Raw genomic sequence first — 21,795 nt, 5'->3', positions numbered from 1 at the left:
AAGGAAGGAAGGAAGGAAGGAAGGAAGGAAGGAAGGAAGGAAGGAAGGGAGGGAGGGAGGGAGGGAGGGAGGAGAGGTCAGCAACCTTGTTGACCTTACTTGTGCAAGTGAAATCATGAGCAGAGATGTAGTGTGGTCCTTATTCTACATATTTGTAGGCAGAGTGACAGCTTAATCTTTCATTGTGTTTCTTTTCTGTTTTCCACTGGGTAGGTATTTAGCCTAGCAATACTATTTGTAGAATATATGTACAGATGCCATTTTTAAAAAAATGATAAGTTATGGTTGCTAAATCACTCCAAAAATCCTCACTGCGTGTGCCTGTGCACAAAAACAGTGTTACACCTCATGTGTGGCTTTGTTGCCTAAGGGTGATCTGAAAGTAGTGGGATTGAATGTTCTGTTCTCTGGAGCTTCCTATTTACCTCTGATGGGAGACTGTCTGGTTGGTTTGACACTTCTAATATGGGTCAGTAACTGTCAGTACTGGATATTATCAAGCTGTTTGTAGCTGAGATAAAATTAATACCAAAAAAAGCACTCTCTGGTCTTCTAATTAATCCCACAGGAGAGCAAAAACTCATTTAAGTTGGAAGTTTAGCTGTTGGCAGCATCAGGAAAAGCTGGTTTCACTTCACTGAGCTGAATTAAAACTCCACATTAATGGAATTAAAGTACGTTGCCTTCTTAAACTCTTACATCCATCAAAGCAAAGGCTTAGAAGCTTTATAAACAACTGCACTGCTACCTCCAATCCTTGACATAAGAAACAACCTGCTGAGAATACATCATAAAACCAAACACTGTTAGCATTCCCTTCACTGTTCTCCAGTGGAACTTTTTCAATATTGTATTTATCAATCTTCTTTCTTTTAATATCATGAATAACAAAGAGTAACTTAGAGCTCTGGGTTTGGTTGGAGTTTTTTGTTTGTTTATTTGGGTTTTTTTTCTGCACAGAACATACTGACAGATGAATGCAGTTTATATACTTTTCTTCTATGTGGCAGTTTCAGAATTGGGACCTCAAGAATGCTGCTCCAAAGCCAGTGCTCGGGGAGGTCCAGCCTGTGCCACTAGCGGCATCACTTCTTCTTTATAAGAAGATGCAGTTCAATTGATTTAGGAAGCATATAATGACTTTTATGCTGTGAGTTTTGACTTGTCAAAACAAAGATGTGTGAAAACAAAAGGTTTCCTAGATCAGGGCTATAGCAAATAGAGGACAACTGTTCTTTGTTGATAGGAGGTGGGTTGGGAGAGGAAAGCTGATGACTGTTCTAGTACTCCCTGTGTAAAGACAATGTGTATTGTTTTTATACGAGCAAAAGAGACCAGGAATTTCTGATTATTAGATTGTAACAACCTTCTTTCTTCCACTCTCAATGCAGTAAGGAGGCTTTGGGATGAACTCTGATTTCAGTGTCACGCAGTCTGATCCGTTAATGGTGGTTCGTCCTTATTTTTAGTTGCCAAATTGCATTATGTAAGTTTAAGACACAATAAATATTTCTCTAACATGATTGTTTCATCCCAAATAGGGGTTTCACTGGGATATTGGTCACTTGTGAAGGGAAGGCAGTAGTTCATGTGGTCCCTACAGGGAAAGAAGGGTTTATGATGCTGCCTCCAGTTTCAGCATCACTCACACGATAGAAGTGCCTTCAGAGCATCCATGGGCTAGAGCAGAATTAAAACTAAGGACACCGGCTAATCACCTTCTTGTTACTGTAACACTTACTGATGTTATTATTTTCATAATAAACATTTTAAAAAATATGTTGACACCAAGCTGCTCTATTTTTAGTATTTAATGAAGTCATTAAATGGCAGGCCTTGCCTAAGAAATAGGTTTAAAACAAAAAAACCTTAAAGCCATTAAAAAAGAGAGGTTGGATTCTTTGCTTCCTGTTTTGCCCTTTATTATTCATTTATAAACTCATTCTTTGTTCCTTCACTCATATGAATTGTCTTACAAGAATAGTATATTCCCCTTGTCTCAATGAACTAAAATTAAATGAAATTAAGTTAAAACTGGTATTTTACAGGATGTGAGATTCATTTCTTCAGGGAAAATCCATCTTGCGTGGCTGTAATACTGAGTAGTATATTGAAATATTATTACTTTATAGTATTAAAACTATTGAGACATTCATTCTGTATCGTTTCAGAGAACGGGTAGCATTTTTACAAGCCTAAATGTTGAACTGTGAATACTTAGATCTGTGACTGTAAAAATGTGCTCCTTACCTACATACCTCAATAGGGATGTAAGTGTCTAGGCTTTTATCATAGAACGTGGTGGTGGTGGTAACTCAGAAGTTCTATTTTCTTTTGTGCTACAAAAGACATGACGCGTACACAACTGTATTAAGCATGTGATGGAAATTTCTTCTTTCTACTGGTTCCACCACTTAGACAGAAGCCACCAGGAGCTTTATGTTTTAAATAAGTCACTGGGAATTATATCAGATTGTCATTTCTGTCTCCGACTGGATAGCCACTTGTGTCAAGCAGTGATTAAACTGTGGGTTTGATTTTCAGCTATCATTGTATTCAAGATGATACCTTAGAAGGCAAAAGCTTGTACTGGGCATCAAACTTGATTTTTATAATTATGGACAAAAAATGAGTTTTCATACCACCAGTTATGAATTATTTTCATTAAAAAAGCCGAGGACTCATTTGAATCCTATGTCACAAATACCTAGGATTGGAAAAGGGTTTCTAATGAGCGGAATTTCGCCAATAGCTGAGCCCCTCGCTTGGAAGGAGTGAGGTATAAGGTTCCTTGCACAGCTCTGCATACCGAGGTAGTCATTCCAGGGAGGGATACTGATGACATCTAGTGCTTGAGTGATTTGGTAATTTCAGGAGAATACTGAATTGAAATCACTGCTTTAATTCATACTTGTTATAGGATTACAATCCTTAATAGAGCATCTGATATAATAGAAAATAATATTGCCATTGTAGTCTTTTTTTTTTTTTTCACTCCATCATTGAAATGTGTTTTGTTTTCCCAAGAATCTGCTCTTCCCTCTGCATATTCTTCTTTTGCCAGCCTGTCTGGATCAGCCTTTGGTTGATTTGCTGCTTCTTGCCCCAGCCCGCGCAATACTGTGTGAGGGCGACTGCCAGGCAGGTGTGGTGGCACGGCACAAATTCTCAAGTGGCGGAGGAGAGTAATTAGTGACTTCTGGGTACCTTGCCCTTCTGCTGAGATGTTACACATCTGGTTTTCTGAAAGGGATGAATATCCTCTTTTGGCAAAGCAGAGGTTTGGAAGTGTTTTAGACTGGACATCCAAAACCAAGGAACCTGGTGCTCTGAATCACTTCTAGAAATGCTGTTTGCTCGCATTTCAAATTTGTGTTTCAACAATGATTTTCCTTAGAAAGTTCATAAATATCATTTTCACTAACCTTTTTAAATAGGAATCATGTGTTTTAAACAATAATAATTTGCATTTAGAAGAAGATGGCCATTTTTTTTAACATACATTAATAGTAAAATCCAAAAATAAATTTATGAGACTGCAGCCAATACCAGCTTTAGATCTGGGTAGGCCTACGTTCAGAAAAGTAATTCATTCCATGTCAAAGAAGAGTGTGAAGTCAAACAGAGGTCTTTTTATAAAGACAAGGAGGTTTTGCTAATTCTGTAAAGGCCGTTATGAATAGTATGGTGACCTAATTCTTAGCCTTTATTAATCCATTATATAAACTGTTTAGAAACAGACAGATTATAAACTTCAGAGTTTGGACGAAGTAGCCTGGGTTAAGTATCAATCCTCAAAGGTAGTTGAATTCATCAGTAAAAGGCAGCATTGCTGCGGGGACTGAGAGTCTGTTACAGTCATCAGACTGGTCCCTTTCCTCATTTTGAATCTGCCAGTGCATGAGCAATAATTCACCGTTCTGTAAATTACTTTGGTGAATGTAGCCCATTTTTATTTGCAACATCCAAACACAGTCACATCCCAAGTGCTTACTATTCAGTATGACTTTGTGACCATCATCAGTTACTAATTCTGTAGATAAATGGGAAATTATTTGGTTTTAGTACTTAGCAGCTGAAAGTCCTACCTTTAATGCTCTTGTAATTTTGCTTATTTTGAAGGTGGTCAGAGTTATATAAATAAGTTTTCTTGTAGTGAAAATAAGGCAATGCTGAAATCTTTCTTGGAAAAGAAACAAAGCTCTCAGAATTCAAGCCAGTTTGGCTGGTTGTGGTTAGGTGTAGATATTGCGGCTCTGGTCATAACAGTATGCCATGGCTCTCGTAAGGAGACCTTGAAACAAGGAGAGGTGGCTTAAGTGCTTTAAGGCAAAGTGCCCTATCAGCTGTCATTCCTCAGCTTCCCTTTCCTATGACAACATTCCTTTGAAAAAAGGAACACTACATAACATTTGTGAAATAAACCCAATTCCTGCATGAAACCTTCAGGTGCTACCTTGCCATGCCTTGTTAATAGATTTTTCCCCACAAAAAGTGTAGCATCTGTTGCAAGAATAAGAGCTGCTTCTTTAAGCCCCACTGTGGGTTAGGGACCGGCAGTATCGCTCAAACAGACCTTGACATACAGTGTGACATAGAGGGCCATGATATACGTCATCATCCCTCCTCTCTGCTGGGTTCTTGTTCCTTGTACCAGCCGTATTCTTGCATCTCTCGATGTGACCTCAGGGAATAAAGTTTCTGAGAGTCAAGCTGTGCAGGGAAAAGATTGGAGGAGTTACAGCTCTGCTGTGCCACTTCTGTCTCATGTGTACAGGGGGAAAATTCAAGGCGAAGGCTGTTCCTTCCGTATTAATTTTGCGTGGAAAGCCAATACAAGATCATAAGGATGTATGTTCCCTTCCAGCTCTGTACAGGGAGAGGGACAGAAGACAAGCTGCAAAATAAACTTTAAATTTTTAAAAATGCATAAACACTAAAAAATGGGTAGTTAAAAAATACTCATTCTAAGTCATCTGCAAGGTGCAAAATTAATGTGAAATTTTAACCAATATTCATAAAATATTGTCGTGGTTTAATGCCAGCCGGCAGCTAAGCACCACGCAGCCGCTCACTCCCTCCCTCCACATTGGGATGGGGGAGAGAATTGGAAGAGTGAAAGTGAGAAAACTTGTGGATTGAGATAAAGACAGTTTAATAGGTAAAGCAAAAGCCACACACACAAGCAAAGCAAAACAAGGAATTCATTCCCCACTTCCCATGGGCAGGCAGGTGTTCAGCCATCTCCAGGAAAGCAGGGCTCCATCGCGCGTAACGGTTACTTGGGAAGACAAACACCATTGCTCTGAATGTCCTCCCCCTTCCTCTTCTTCCCCCAGCTTTATATGCTAGGCGTGACATCATATGGTATGGAATATCCCTTGGTCATTGGGGTCAGCTGTCCCGGCTGTGTCCCCTCCCAACTCCTTGTGCACCCCCAGCCTACTCACTGGTGGGGTGGTGTGAGGAGCAGAAAAGGCCTTGGCTCTGTGTAAGCACTGCTCAGCAGTCACTAAAACATCCCTGGGTTATCAACACTCTTTGCAGCACCAATCCAAAACACAGCCCCATGCCAGCTACTATGAAGAAAATTAACTCTATCCCAGCCAAAACCTGCACAAATATTATTGTGCAATGTTTGTCCAGCTCAACTACTCTGTTCACACCATGATGCCAGAGACTCACAATACTCCTGTACATCCTATGTTTGCAATAAAACAGATAAAAACTCTGTAGTTCTTCTTATAAGGGGAATATACTTTCCCAAAAACCTTCTGAAATACTCAGGACAAGGATGAATATGGCAGGTTACTACCATGAAATAAGAGCACAACGGTTACAACAGGGAACACCACCAGGCAGTACATCTTATGTTTGTCCTTTGGCATGGTATCATGTGTCACAACTCCATGTGCTACACAAGAAAAATCATATCTCTTCTGTCAGACAGACAATGTTGGCTATGCTACAGGAAAAAATGCATGTAAAATAGATGTGTTGCTCAGTAATGTTGAATGTTGTGGATGCCCCATCCCTGGAAGTGTTGAAGGCCAGGTTGGATGGGGCTTCGGGCAACCTGGTCTAGTGGAGGGTGTCCCTGCCCATGGCAGGGGGGTTGGAACTAGATGGGCTTTGAGGTCCCTTCCAACCCAAACCATTCTATGATTCTATGATTCTATGATTCTATGTCTTAGTTTTAATGAAAATAAGGTCTGCTTCTTCTGAACAAACAGCTGAGGTTGTATACAAAGCTTGAAAGCAAGACAAAAAGCAGTTAGTAGAATCAGCGATATAAAATTAAATTTTTTTTTTTTTATGTGTACTTTGCATTATTAACACTGGGCCTCACTATGTGATGTAGCCATTTAAACTACTCAGAAGATACACCAAGATGCTTCTGCTTTTTATTTTTTAAACACATTCTCTTGGAATGCAATTTATTATCACAGAATTGCCTTTGACTGATGCTATATTGTTATCCATTTATATTTACATGAACAGTAACGGTACAATACTATTCTACAATAGTGCAATACTGAAGTTAACGTATACTGTGTCATTTATTGAGTTTATGTAATATAATAACTAGGTTCCTCAACCATGACAACACACATTAGACCTCAGGATTTTCAGTCAAAAAGATTTTTCTTTCACCAAGTCTGTGTTTTGCTCATAAAATGTCACTTTTTTTTTTTTCTAAATATTCTAAATGTTTTTCTAAATGCTTCTTAGATTGATATAATTTCATGTGGAAAAAAACTTAAGCTATTTAAAATCTGCTAGAACTAGTGAATGTTGCTTGAAATTTGTAAGATTTGAAGTTATATTGTGGTGCAATTATAAGCAATACATGTCCTGTTTTACTGAACATTCTGCCTGGGAAACACTAAGAATTAGGTTGATAATGTTATCATTTTATCATTTATTGTTTTACTTTCTGCTCTGAAATTAACTTTGTGCTTTATGGTTAGTATATTTAGCAGAACAATTAACATCTAAATTATTTTAAGTGACTGAAGTTTGTGTATATTTATATTTTTAAAAAAAAAGAACTAATAAGGGGGAATTATTCACTTCATTGTCTGCTCTTAATGAGGAATGAAACCTAATTTTAAACAAGAGAGATTGTAAGGTTGAGCCCTTTTTTTGAACAGACGAGCATAACTGAAATCAAAATGCTTTAGACGCGTGTAAAACAATCTGATTGTTATTTCTATTTTGGCGTTAGCTAAACTGCTAGAGACAATAAGAGAAACTTGTATTTCTTTAACAAATGTTTTTTCTTTATTCTTCCTTGGTCATACAGTCATTCCCAGCACAGCACTGCAACGCGTCCACCCACAGTGAGCTTGCAGCGGACCATTTCTGTGGAAGGGTAAGATGATTCTCTGTTGAAGCTGCCTGTAGAGCTCGCAGATCTCACTAAGCCAGACACTGAACTGCCCACATACCCATAGCTGTTAACTAAATGTGGTTTTCCATCCCACAGTGTTTAAGTCTGTGAGATGCAGAAATAAATGCTTTCAAATTAGTACTGATCCTTTTTCAGATGCTTAAACTGAAAGGTTTGGTTTTCATGGAGATGAGAATATCTGTCATGGAGATATATTAACCACAATCTCTTCAATTCATATCACTTGGCTAGTGTTAATATTTACGTGTGTTAGCTGTAAAATGGGTCCCACTAATCATGGAAATACCCGGTGAAGTCTTAATGTGTGCATGAGTTCTTTTTGACAAAGCAGTGTTCCAAAGTAAGGACAAAGAAGTACTGCTAGAGAATAATAATGCCATGCTGGTGTATATGTGTGTATATTAATTTGTTAATTGTAGAAGTATAGCTCTGAGTACTTAGCTGATTCCATTATAACAGAAATAATAGGGTAAAATATGAATAATTCACAACCGCAGTGAATTCTTGCATCTTGAAGATATTAAAAAACCCTGATATTTAACATTGAAACACTTAGATTTTGGTTGCACTGACTGGCGTAGTTTACAAAAATTGTTAGATTTGTTTCCCCCACACACACACAGAAATGCTGTGGAAATATTTTGTAGGCATGTGTAATGACTTGTTAATGGCTGCTTTCAGGTCCTATTTCAAAGCTTTTTTGTTCTCGTAATAGAAGTGAGAATCCGAAGTTTCCACAGAGGAAAGGTGTCATCTTGTATTTTGGTTGAGCTTACAACGTTACTGTGGGGCAGTCAGAAAATAAAATGTTAGATCTGTGAAATAACCCACTCCTAAGTGAAGCCTGCGATGTTTTTCTCACAAGTCTCAATTTTTTATCTAGACCTAAGATCCAAGATTTTAAGTTTTTATTTCAAGTGTGTAGGACAGCCATAGTAATTATTCATTGAAAACCAGACTAAATAATGAAATTGCTATAGGAGAGGTGCATATGGCTTAAGGGCTCTCGTCTGGAAGGGAATTCTATAAATGAAGCCGTGATCATCTAACTTTCTTGCTCAAAACAGGGCTAATTTCAAGTTAGACCAGGTTTCTCCAGGTCTTGTCGAATGAAACTGGCTATCACCAAATGTGGAGATTGCATAAGCTCTGGGCAACCTGTCTCAGTGCTCGAACACCCTCAGTTTGGGTTTCTTTTTTCTTTATCTCTCTTTTTCTCTCTAATGAACAGAGTCTCATAATAAATGCCCCGGTATTTTCAATTGACTCATGAATAAATTGATGTTTGAAATAAAACTGAGCTTCAAGAACAAGTTTTTCAATTAAAATGATGATTGGAGAAAGAAAAAAAAGAAAAAAAAAAAGAATTTGCTAAATTAAGATTTAAAGAAAGAAATTCTATTATGATGTCTCTGGCTTGGTCTACTAGACTCCGTAATTCAGGAGGTATCCTGCAGGTTTAAATTCCTATTGAAATTTGGAAATCAATCTGTCCACGTGAATTTTTAGATAAATTGCAGAATCTGTATTGGCCACGCAGACAATTTGCGTATATTGTGTATGAATCATTAGAGCACAGGAAATCTGCAACTGATATTACAGGTCTCCTGCTGTTCAGGACGTAGAAGAATATCTGGCTTGTAATTATTACTAGTCAACTCACACTAAGTCATATTTCATTTCACATAGGCAAGTGGGACTGCTAGCCTATTACACCGCTGAGCAAAAATAAGTAATCAGCTCAGCCTTAAATATTTCATTATGTTAAAACTCAATTTATTCTAATGTTTTTTGTGAAGTCCATGCTGCTGAGCATGTTTATAGCTAATACAATCTGAGGTCAAAACAAAGTTATTTGTTGCTTTTAGGAGCAGGGTTTCCATCAGTCGAGTCCTGTATTTAGGTGACTCATTATATTGCTTTTGAGCCGCGCTTTGTAAAGAGCTGCTTTACCTGCGAGGCAGCCCTAGCACACCCCCAGATTTGTGGCGTGCGCGCTGGCTCTGTCTGACTGCCTGGGTAGTCCCTGAGGTAATGGAATTATTGGGTCCTGTGAAGGTGAAATGAAATATGGGAGGGTTAAAGAAATACAGGGGGAATTGCATTCGCTGGCGTTTATTCCTTTCCACCCTGTTGAATATGGGATAATAGAGCTGGCTAGAATAGCTTCTTAAAAAACTTTCATAAGCTTTTTTTATCTCGGTAATGGATTCACATGTAAAAAGTTGTTTTTTTTTTTTAGGGAGGGCTTTTGTGGACTTCATGTACAGCAAAAAAAAAAAAGACTAACAAGGTGAAAAAAGAAAAGATGTCTTTAAAGCTTAAATTTTCTTCATATTCTAGCCATATATTCTTCACAGTTTAAAACTGTACATGAGGTGAACAGATTTATTATGTGTATAAAAGCATGAACTTCACAGGTGTTTGATGTCATTGTTAGTGCGATCTGATTAGTAACTTCCCTAACGGCTTATTTGCATGGTTTAGAAACGAGAAAACTATAATGTTTGGTTTTGAAAATATTGTTAGTCTGAGTTTTTTTAAATGGTTTTAATGAACAACTTTAACTGTGAGAATGCAAAATAGGAAAAATATTGGATGAAAACTAAAACCTGTTATTCGGAAATCTTGCTGTACTATCGCACGAAGCTATGATGTTAGTGGTGTATGCTAGCTATTCTCTCTGCAGTGGACATTCAGACTAAATTGTATTTTACATGCTACCAGTCATCTCTTCTGCTGAGCTGCTTAGAAACTGGGATTGCAACTTATGTGACCAAGAGTGTTTTGATGAAAATTTTAAACAAATTTATCAATGTGACTGAGTATCTCAAATATATATCAATATTTACACATAAATAAACAGCATTTGAACCACGACTAAGGGTAAGAATTTTTATTCTGAACAGGACAGATACTGCAGACTGCTTGGTGTTTCAAAAGTGTCTTATATCAAGTAATCCTGGATGCTTGCTCCTAACGGGCAGTGTATTGATATTTTGAAACATGGCTTAGAGGCACTGCTATTTCTAGGTATTCTCATAGCCTTTCAATACGTCCTGCCTCCTGACAGTGCAACGCGGTTGCCTATCACCATTTCCATCTCATCTAGCTTTGTTTACAAACTGAAAAGCGGGAGCATTCAGGGTAAATAGAGCCATCGAATGCCGTAAGTAATAGTTTATAGAAAAGTGGTTTCAATATGGAACTGATAGTTTTTAAAAGCAGGAGGCACAGCAACCTTTCTAGTATGGAGTTGCCTGTGCTGGGTATCGCAGGTGGAACAGATGCAGTTTTCAGGATTTATGTTGATTATTAGCAAGTAAATAATGCACCTCTTGGATCAGGGAAGAGAGAGAAGTGCTTATGTGAGACAAAGTATAAATGAATAAGCGTACTGAAATAATCACCTCCCTTTCAAAGTTGAAGAGCATATTAGCTGTCCTACATTGTCGCTCTAGAAATCATTGAGATTTCTCAAATCTAGGAGACATTACTCCTGTGCATTTAAAGTAAATGGCAGGTGTCGTGGTAAAAATACAGACAGGTTTCACTTCTCAGGGAAGACATTATCCCTGTATGCCAATTCCATCTTGCTAGCTGTAAGCAGAAACCACTACCAAGTGTGCAGGTTTTAATTTCTCTACAAAAGACAAAATGAAAGACTGTTAAAGTCCAGAGAGGTTCCCGCAAAACAAATGAAGTTGCACATGTATAAGCCAGTGCACGCATGCATGCATCAGTCAGGTTGAAGCCTGGCTCCCAGTAGGTTCCCTCCTATTAAATATACTTCAAACTTTGTGACAAGTTAGACATGATGTTTGCAGAATAAATGCTTTAAAAATGTAGTCAATATTAAAGTTAGGGTAAAGTATTGCTTCTACAGTTGATGCCAACATTCAATCAACAAGAAATACCAAGGAAACCACAGTCAAATAAACAGATAAAATACTTGTTTCAGGCAGAATGGGTAACTGTAATAAGCAAAATTATATTTTGCTATGTGATATGATAAATGAACATCTCATTAAAGGCTGAATGCTCCGTTGTTGGTATATCAACATTTAGTAAAATGAAGTAATAAGTCACTAATCAATTACACGTAATGAAAAGGAGCGCTCTGCACATGACCAAAACATTGTCTCAGTTTGGGAAGGCAAGGTCACCACCCTGGGCTGTGATGCAAAATGTGACAGCGACAGATAAGAGGAAGGTTTCCTTATTTTTGTTATTTTCCATCAGAAGTGAAATCAGAGTAATAATAAAGTCACAAATCAGGGATCAGTCCCCAGTGGGGTCAGGTGCAACGCCGGTGGGTAGCATTGATGTGTCCAGCCTCGCCGAGGCTCGGAGGTGGTAACGGCCGGGCTCTGCCAGCTCCCCACCACGGCCGCGTCCCCGTGGTTTGGGAACCTCACGGCAGAGGTAGATCAGAGGGGGAATGGGGAGGGAGGCAAGGGGCAGGGCTGCTTCACGTCGTGATGGAAAGATTTTGCCAAGCCTAAGAGGGGAATAACAAGGGGAAAAAGAAAAAGCCAAGATGCCACAGAAGTGATATTGCGATAAAACGAGCACTGCCAATAGAATTTTCTCTAAATTGGTGTGCAGCAGAGTTGCAGAAGGTATTAAAGAAAGTTTAAATGGGCCAAGTATGGTTGGTTTTACCTGAACTTTGAAGTCTTTTAAAAAGGTTTGTGTGCGTATTCCGGGCCCTCAGCCACCTCAGATTTCAAATTCTCTCTTGTGTGATTAATCAGATTTTAGACTATCATACACACTGGCACATTCTCTGTCCATCCTAGCTTTCTGTGTTAAATGCTGTGAAGAAGAATGCTCAAAATTACCTTTTTTTAGGTTCTTCCAGTATGGATGCCCTTTGGCTCCCTGAACTAAACATGCAGTTATTTATCAGGATTTTTTGGAGCATGAGAGGAAAACTAGAAGTATTGTACTGAAAAAGCAATGGCCGGATTAGCCAAGTGACGCTAAGCAGGCATCGCTCAGCGCTCACACCGTGAATTGTCAGAAGCCAAACACCGAACTGCACAGGAGGGTGCTTTGATCCCTTAGGTTTGTTTGGGTTTTATTTCCTCCCGCCGATGTACTACTAATATGTGACTTTAACCAATGAATACAATTTCTCTCTAATTCAATTTTCCCTCCTGCTATTTTCTACTTTAAGTAGCTCGAATGTTTTTTGTTGCACTGTACGTGCGTAGGGCTTTGCACAGAGGGTGCGGGGCCTTAGTCGGACCCTGGGTGCTACCCTAATCCACGCAGTACTACGCATGAATGTTCTTCTGGGCTTTCTATGATGCGTGCTACTGTAACGCCAAATCAGCATGTGTGTGAACGGCTGTACGGTTGCAATATCCCTTGTGAGGCAAACAACATTTTTGAAAACGAACCCGCCAAACCAACAAAAAACCTGCAGCCGAATCAAGATCAAAGCCGTATTTCTAAGTCCCTGCAGGTTTGGGATACCTCACTGATTGTATATAACTGAAGAACTCTCCAGGGTCTGATGTTTGAAAGGACCCAGTGTGCTTGATATTTCTGGAGATGATTCAAAAAGCCCAAAATCATTTCAATGCCCCAATTTTATAGACGGTGCAAAAAACCCCAGAAAGACAGAGTTGTGTCAGTGTGAGATGAATACCAAACCCGACTGTAGTCCTTCATGGAGCCAGCAGCACAAAATAAGCAAATTAAAAATGGATTTTCTTTCAGTTAGTTACTATAAAAATTACTTGTTTTCAGAAAGCTCTTCCCCTTCATTTATCAGTCCAGTTTTTAATCTCTTAAATTAAATCTATAATTACTATGGATTCACAATCTATAGAAGGATGATAGGGATACTCAGGGTTTTTTGTCTTACCATTTTCTTACTGTAAAAGAGTAAACTGATCAAAACAAATATGCAGTACAAATGTAGCAAATACAAAACACTTAGCTATTTTCAAGATAATGAACAAATAAAAGAAACATGAACAAAACGAAAGTTCCGGAGAAAAAAATGCCTCACTTTATTTAGTTTTGTTAATCACTTTTTTATGACAGCAGAAATTTTCTTAAATGTCGATGCTTTACCCACTCTGATTTGTTACAATTTACTGGTTTCAAATATTATTTTAATAATACTTTGCTCTTACATCAGCCTTGCAATTTATAATGTGCTTTACAGAATCTGATCTGATGCATTCCCTGAAGCAAGGAACCAAGTCCATCCAAATCGATTCTCCCATTGATTTCTGAGCCTGTAAATTCGTGTGGATTGCAGCACTTTATTTGCTCCTTTGCTCCTGGCTCTATTATCATGAATCTCCCTCTCTTCTTTCTCTACCTTTTCAATTCCTTCCCTGCTCTCCTTTACAGATGCACCATCTCCCTTTATCCTGTTCTCTCTTTTCTTTGCTGTTTTCTTTTTTTTTTTCTTTTTCTCCCCCCCCCCCCCCCCCGCCCCTTCTGCTGCCTTCTGTCAGTCCAGGAATGTTTTCATCTCACACTCCTTTCTAATTTCTGCTTGATTTCCCCTGCTGCTCTTCTCTGTTTGTGTTTGGTACAAAGCTGCAGGAGGGCATAAAACATGCACACACAGAATTAAAGTGCTAGTACGCTTTGTTAGCACCTAGAAACTTACCTTCAGCCGTGTTTATCACCGTAGAAATTGTAAATGGAATAAGTAGTTAAAGCTGGAGGCAGAAACATGCGTTTCAGAGACACTGGCTGTTAGACGGTTCCTTTTTACTAGGTAGCTACAGAGTGCCACCTATTGTCTCCAAGCAAAGCAGTGAGCTTTTAAAATAAAGTACCCTGAAATTCCCTTCGCCTCGGTTGCTGTTTTCTGTAGAGAAGTCCCCGTTTTTACTGAGTGCATTTACTGCAAGAAAACATCGTTCATATTTGAGTTACTTTCACTTCTTACTCTCCCATCACCATGTCATCTTTAAGTCTTTAATTCCATTGCCTCCTTTAAAGCGTTTATCTGCATTCTGTCTAAAGTCCCTTCCTCTGTATAAGAATTACATTCATAAAGATTATTAATAGAGGCAAAGGAGTTTTTCCTAATGTTGCTTCCCAGATACTCAAGAAAACTTGGAGCACTTGTTCTTACATCTCCTTAACCATCATATTAAAAGAAGTGACGATAAATTTTTATACCAGGTGAATAAATATGTAATATCCTCATCTTTAGCTTTATCAGAACTAGCCTTTTCCTTGAGTGTGGCTGAAGCATGGACAGATAACTCATTTCTGCATTACTCTTAAGAGACGATCTTGTCGGTGGCTGGTATTGCAGATTGTTTGCTTGAGAAACTTTTTTCCTGCTTTAACTTCATAGCATGCTACAAAGCTTTATTATCATCATAATGGTGGTTTTTTTTTTTTCATTTTCATACTAAGTACACCATGCAAGTGTGAACCATGACATATTTAAAAAAACTTAGTCATTTATTATACTATGGTGAATTGGCGTATACCTTCTGCTTCCTGTAGGTTTTTGCAGTACAGTTGTGGCTAAAGGTTATTTCCATGATGACGACAACACTTGTGTGTTCTTGAATCCACCTTTCGGATGCTGCAGGATAGTCAGGCATGAAAGAAATATGAAGACCTATTACGGTTGGTCAGTCTCTATACAGCCAAATTTGAGTCATGACCAAAATGACTTGATTAGGCTAACGAGCAGGAGCCAAAACCCATTGTGTTCTAATCACGGCTTCTGACATTTCCCCGTTATTGTTTGAGCTTCCTCTGAACATAATCATCCAAGAGCAGAATGTGAATTTTGCTGTCGAAAGGCCAGAATTACAAAACAGCACTAACAGCGTTTTAGGCATAAATCTGCTGACTTGCTCAGAGACAGGGATTAATAACTGGGCCAACTTTTGTTGAGCTGCACAGCTTACTATTCAGCGGATCCCCAGCTGTATTGACCTAGTTTTGCCCATAGCACTGGCTTTCAACTTTATGACCCAAGCTGCCTGTCATACGTGGAAATAGTTTCATTTTGAACAAGAGCTCTTCTGATTTCCCACCAACAGAGCGTGGAAATTTGTTTGACTTTACTGCCTCTTTCTCCTCAATACGCAGGTAAATAATAACGGCAGTAACGTAGCTCTCGCAAAGTAATTTTGATGTGTAGGACTCGAAGACGACAAGTCTCACCGTATCGTTTTGGGGATGAGGAAATTGAAGCTGGAAGAACAAATCACAGGATCACTCAGCAGCGCATGGGCTAAGTGGGGAAAGGAACCCACGCTCCCAGCTTGCTGTCCTAGTTCTGCTCCAACCCCCAGGCCACCCTTCCTAATTAAAATCTGTTTAGACTTCTTAGGTCTGGATTATATTATGTCTAATCTGCACATATTTAAGAAGGTGCTAAAACTGTTGCTACAAGGCGAATCAACAGCAATGATCCAAAAGAAAAGAAAACCACCTTTATTTTCTGATTGGTTAAAAATACTTCAAGAATACACAAACTCAAGACAATATCTCTTTTTCTCACAACTGTATTTTTAAAAGGTCGTTTTCTGACTCTACAATGTTAAAAAAAAGTTGTAAGATGGAGAGTCGTATGGAGTAGGGACTAATACTTTAACTAAAGGTTACAGTCACCTTGAAAAATATTATAACAATTTGCTTTAGTTTTGTTTTTTTTTTCCCAAAAATATTAAGGTTCGGTTTCAGAAAGTTGAGATGTTATTTAAAGATCATGATCAAGGTGGGAATACTGTTTGAACGTTAGCAGTGGGCAAAGATGAACAAACGCCTACTGATTTTGGAATTAGCATGTAAAGGTTAAGTCCCCGTGTATATAGCTGTAAGACTTAACTCACATCAAATAAGACATCCCCTGATGTATCGCTTCTCTCTGTCCATTTTTCTCCTTTTCTTTAAAAATGAAATGGAAATGAAAAAGCTATTCATATGATGTAGAACTGTTATGCAGTACACGGGAAATATTGGCTCTTTTTTACATGAAGCATGTTTCTGTAGATGGTGTGTGTGTGTTTGCAATTGTCACTTTGCTGATAACTTTCATTTGTAAAAATTGAGAATTAGAAGAACATCCTATTTCTCGGTGAGGAGTCGCAGACACGTAAATGTATGCATTTGGGAGTATTTGCAGGGCCGGGTTTAAGATTTACACATACTAATATAACAGCATTTACCTTTTTCTGAAAAGTAAATTGTTAGAGGGGTTTGAGATTGGGTAAGTACCGGTAAATACGGAGTGTGTGTGTGTGTGTGTGTGTGTGTATGGTTGCGTGTGCTTGTGTATCCAAGGGAGAGACAGCTCTGAGGTCTGGTATGTAGAGTAGAGACTGGGAACCAGAAAGGCTGGGGCACTTTCTCAAGGAAGCTACCTTGATTGCTTAGGAAAGTCATCTCTCTCTGGACATAAGTTTTCCCATCAGTAAAATGCATGTTACTATGTTTACATCCTTTGGGGCGTATTTTCAATTTACAGATGGAAAGTGCTGTATGAGATGTACCTGATATTATTTATCGATTTCCATCATAATGAACAACTTTTTAAAGCAGTAAGACAAAAGCAGATATCCCTCAGTCTGGTTCGGAGACAAAGCTGCTGTGTGACTTTACAATTGTAAGCTCCTGATAGTGTCAAACCAGAGTTTTAATGAGATTCTGCTCTATTAGCTTGATCATACCAGTTCCAAATCTGTCAGGATCAAACATGCTTGCCATTGCTTTGCCTAGAGTTTTGAATTTTTTTCTTTGATCATTTCTTTAAAAAGCAAGACTAGAACTAGAAAAAAGATTGATTTTACTTGTATATATAGTATTGCTATAAATGAGATTATAAAGTATATTCAGTGCTTTGTTTTTTCTTTTAATAAATCTATCACTTAGTGAAGATGACTCCAGTGGACTGAAATGAATAGAGATGTTTGGATTCAGCCATGAGGAAAAACAAAAAAGAGAGAATGCTTGTTAATTCCTACCTTGTCTGTTCTCCGAATGACAGACTTATCTGATTTGTTAAATGGTTTCTTTAGGCAACAACAGACCATTGTGTCTTAAGCAAAATATAGTGTGCTTAAGATGCCTTGAGAGATGTATACACCGAGTGTTGAATGGATAAACATTATCATTTTGTTTCTATACAGAGAGCCTCGAAAAATCATCCTGCACAAGGGCTCCACAGGACTTGGTTTTAACATTGTGGGAGGAGAAGATGGGGAAGGCATTTTCGTGTCTTTCATCCTAGCAGGCGGGCCTGCTGATCTCAGCGGAGAGCTGCAGAGAGGAGATCAAATTTTGTCTGTAAGTATTTGCGTTGGGCTTTGCTGACCAACTGCTTAATCTTGTTCTTTGTCTATACTGCAAGAGACACGCAAAGAAGTACTTTTGGTTTCCATGTTGTGAAATCCAGGGTGGAAACGGTTTATCGCTGAGTATTTTGTTTATTTGCACTTGGTTTTTATTGTCTTTGTTAATGGTGCTACCTGTGCTTAGCTCAGAGCGAGACTTTGCTGTGCTTAATGCTATCTACGGTACGGCCACACCACCGAGAGGCCCCCAACAGGGCGCAGCCCTCAGCATCTCCCAGTTTAACCCGTCATCCGATTCCATTTTGCCCAAAATGCACTACTGAGTCCAAAGCTATTTCTCAGGGTCGGCTTCTCTTTGAGGCGAGAAGGCAGCGGGATGAACTCCTCTAGACTGGGGTGCCATCTAGTGTGCACTAAACCACTTAGCAAATGGCCCGATACAAGGAGCTTAATTAGGTGACATTAATTATCTCTGCGCCTCTACTGAATTTGATGATCACTGTGAAATTCATTTTCAAATTTTAGAGGATAAAAAGCTTTGTAGCCTGAGGTTATATTTCGCGTACTTAGTCTCGAAAACATATTTTTAATTTTTCTTTCATGTATGTATTGATAGCACGCATTTAAAAACCAGAGCATTTATGTTTTAGGCTCTGTCAAATAATTGAACATCTGACTGAAACAATCGGAACGTAAAGGATTTTGAATGACAATGAAAGCCTTGAAAATGTAGTTAAATATCCATTCGCTTTATGCCGCCTTACAGAAAAAAGAAACCATCTCAAATTAATACAGTTGTGGCTGTTTCATGCAAAGTACATAAACAGCCTGACGGCAAAGAACTGAAACACAGGAGCTGTTCATCCCGGCTGAGTGATGGACCCACCGGGCTGCAGTGTCATGCTCACTCCCGCTGTGGTCCTTCCTGTCCCTGTGAGCCCCGTGTCCTTTGGTGCACAGCAGGGGCAGAAGGTGGCTGCAGCGGGGACGGTTTGTGGCACGGTTATGTGGCTCTTTCCTGGTCAGTGTTTCAATACCTTTATGAGGAAGCTGGAATTGGTTGCTTAGGAGTTTCTTGGCCACTGGCCTATTCTATGAAAAGTGAATTTACCTTCCACCTGTTTTGGTGTGAAAAGGTGGCTGGGGCTGCTTTGCGACATATGGAAAATCTGGCTGGTGAACACCAAAGGGATGCAGTAGCCTCAAGTTGTGAGGGCTGTAATAGTATATTTTATCTAGCTCTGTTCCGTGAAAATGCTTTAAGAAAAATTGATAAAGGACAAGTAAAAGACGTTTACGTGCCTTAAAGAGATCCCCAAATAGAAAATTTGTAGGAAACTGTAAGAAAACCAAAATAGACTCTTACAGGGTTATCAACATGAAGAGATAAGGAAGGCAAATGCCTGTGCCGAGAAGAACACAGACAAGAAACCTGAAGAACAGAAATGGAAATTTCTTCAGGACAATTATGCAATTTATTTTACTTTGGCTAGATGCAGCAAAATAAGGCTGACTGAAAGAGCACTATCGAAGCCTTTCACAGTACGTACTATTCAGAAATCCAGCAGCTCAGATACAAATTTAAAAGTCCGTTTTCCTTTATTTTTAAGCAGGGGTCTAGTTAGCACCATAGGATACTGCCACAGTTGAATTTTTAACTCTGATTTTAATCTCTTTCATAGCAATGTTTTCCATAAGTTCTAATTACAGTTACCAGTGTTGCTGCAGCATTTAGTTGTCTTGCAAGAGTGGTTTATTTGTTCATTGAGCAGAGAGGGATGGAAATTATTACTAAATCAGACTGCACGCATATCCCCAGGCAATCACCAAGTCAGGCACTGCTGACATTTAGTCACAAATGACTATTAAGAATCCATTTTTCCATATTCAAATGAAACAAATTTCATGCACAGGCTACTTTTAAATGTGATTAATCTTAGAACATTGTCTGGTGAAGGGTCCCAGACACCTTCATTTTATAAGGGCTGCACAAAGTAGGTCTGTTTCTCTCTGTTCATTCTCTCTTGTCTCATCCCTCAGAAACACTTATTTTCCTACAGAAATAGTTTTCCCATGTATTTCTCAAAACATGATAAATCTGATTTACCAAGAACCAATAGTACCCTCAAAGCTAGTGTTTCTGATTAACTCAGGCTTGGTTAAATTTCTTTCAGACAGGAAGCATAGTAAGCGATTTAAACTTTGGAGATTTGGATTTAATGATCTGATTTTGCTGTTGTCCTCCTGTGTGACTTTAGGCAAGGTCCTTTTTATTTTTTTTTAAGCCTCAATCTCCTGCATGGAAGAGGAAGGTCACATCACTTCCCTAATTCATGCCTGTGCTGTGAATGTGTTCACTGCTTGAGAGATGTGTATTCTCACCTTTGGGAGAGTACCTATAAAAATACCTTCAATAGACTGCAAAGACTCAAAAAAACTAGGCAGATGATGCATTGCCTTTGGGTGACACCATATCCTGGTGTCAGGAGGAAAGCCAACCATATCCTGGGCTGCATCAAAAGCAGCGTGAGCAGCAGGTCGAGGGAGGGGATCCTGCCCCTCTACTCTGCTCTTGTGAGACCCCACCTGGAGTACTGCGTCCAGCTCTGGGGGCCCAGTACAAGACAGACAGTTGGAGTGACAGTACAGACAGGATGTTGGAGTGAGTCCAGAGGAGGCCACAAAGATGGTCAGAGGGCTGGAGCACCTCTGCTATGAGGACAGGCTGAGAGAGTTGGGGTTGTTCAGCCTGAAGAAGAGAAGGCTCTGGGGAGATCTTAGAGCAGCCTTCCACTACCTGAAGGAGCCCACAGGAAAGCTGGAGAGGGATTGTTTACAAGGACATGGAGTGACAGGACAAGGGGTAATGGCCTTAAGCTGAAGGAGGGTCGATGTAGATTAGATGTTAAGAAAGAAATTCTTCCTGTGAGGGTGGTGAGGCACTGGAACAGGTTGCCCAGAGAGGTTGTGGATGCCCCATCCCTGGCAGTGTTCAAGGCCAGGCTGGATGGGGCTTTGGGCAACCTGGTCTAGTGGAGGGTGTCCCTGCCCATGGCAGGGGGTTGGAACTAGATGAACTTTAAGGTCCCTTCCAACCCAAAGTGACACACTGGATGTATATATAGTCCCAGAGTCAGCCTGCAAAGCTTGGGCAAATCCCAGAAGGTCTCTGCCTCCCTTTCTGCCTGTTAGGTGTCAGGCAGGGTCCAAGCCTACCGCTCTCCAGGGGCTCTAGCACAGACTATGCCGCAGCCTTGGCCCCCACGAACGAGTGACATTTGAGTTTATTTTTCCTAAATGCCACCAGATGGCATCGCAGGATTAGTACTGACAGAGATCCGCCTTTGGAAACTGGCTAACACCTTAGGAAAAGCAGTGATAGCCTTTTTTTTTTTTTTTTCTTTTTCTGGTTTTGGGTAATTGACTGGAAATGTTTAAAACTTATCACAGAAAGCAGGCTGATATTCCCAGTGCTTCTGTGCAGAGAGACAAAACGAATCGTATCTGAACCTTGAAGGCAAATTGAAGAATAATGGAAAATGTTCTGTTTCAAATGGTAAAACATTTCAAATAGCAAAAAAAATAATTATAGTCTTATATTCATGATAAGCTGTTTTTTCCCCCTGCAAGGTAGGAATTTTTTTAACACTGATTTCTTCTTGCTATAATTCTTTATGCTCTTGAGAATTACCACCAAACTAAACATTTTCCTTCTCACTTCTGAATGTCTTTAAAACGTAGTATGCATACGTTGCCAGTGTGCATTCATCACTATAACAGAATATATCTCTCCCTGTAGTATTGTCCTCTTATTAAGTATAATGTAAATATTATCAAACAGCATTTTGAACACTAATTGACATGAAGACTTGATTTGCTAGGCGCTGTGTACACACAGATTAACTTTCGTCTCAGATTTGTATAGCCCAAACGAAACAGCTCAGAATATCAATGGAAATATTATTTCAGTTTTAGAGCACTGGAAATGAGGTGCCATTATGTTAAATGATTTGTTTAAAATCATGTGAGAAGCCTGGGCCAAGTCTAGACTTAGAGGCTGCTTGAACTCTGATCTAATCC

At 39.2% G+C, this 21,795-nt stretch overlaps 1 protein-coding gene across 26 annotated transcripts in view; it reads left to right on the top strand.

Annotated features, from left to right (window-relative positions):
- Positions 1–21,795, top strand: part of DLG2 (discs large MAGUK scaffold protein 2) — a 1,065,252-nt gene that overhangs the window by 807,209 nt on the left and 236,248 nt on the right. For all 26 annotated transcript variants that reach the window (XM_054813806.1, XM_054813780.1, XM_054813784.1 and 23 more), the window contains 2 exons: positions 7,307–7,375; positions 17,551–17,707. In XM_054813806.1, coding sequence (XP_054669781.1) covers positions 7,307–7,375; positions 17,551–17,707 — 226 coding nt within the window. The remainder of the gene's footprint in view (positions 1–7,306; positions 7,376–17,550; positions 17,708–21,795) is intronic.

This window comes from Grus americana, chromosome 1 (assembly GCF_028858705.1).
Source record: "Grus americana isolate bGruAme1 chromosome 1, bGruAme1.mat, whole genome shotgun sequence".
Classification (NCBI taxonomy): Eukaryota; Metazoa; Chordata; class Aves; order Gruiformes; family Gruidae; genus Grus; species Grus americana.
This window is presented reverse-complemented; position numbering and strand designations above follow the sequence as displayed.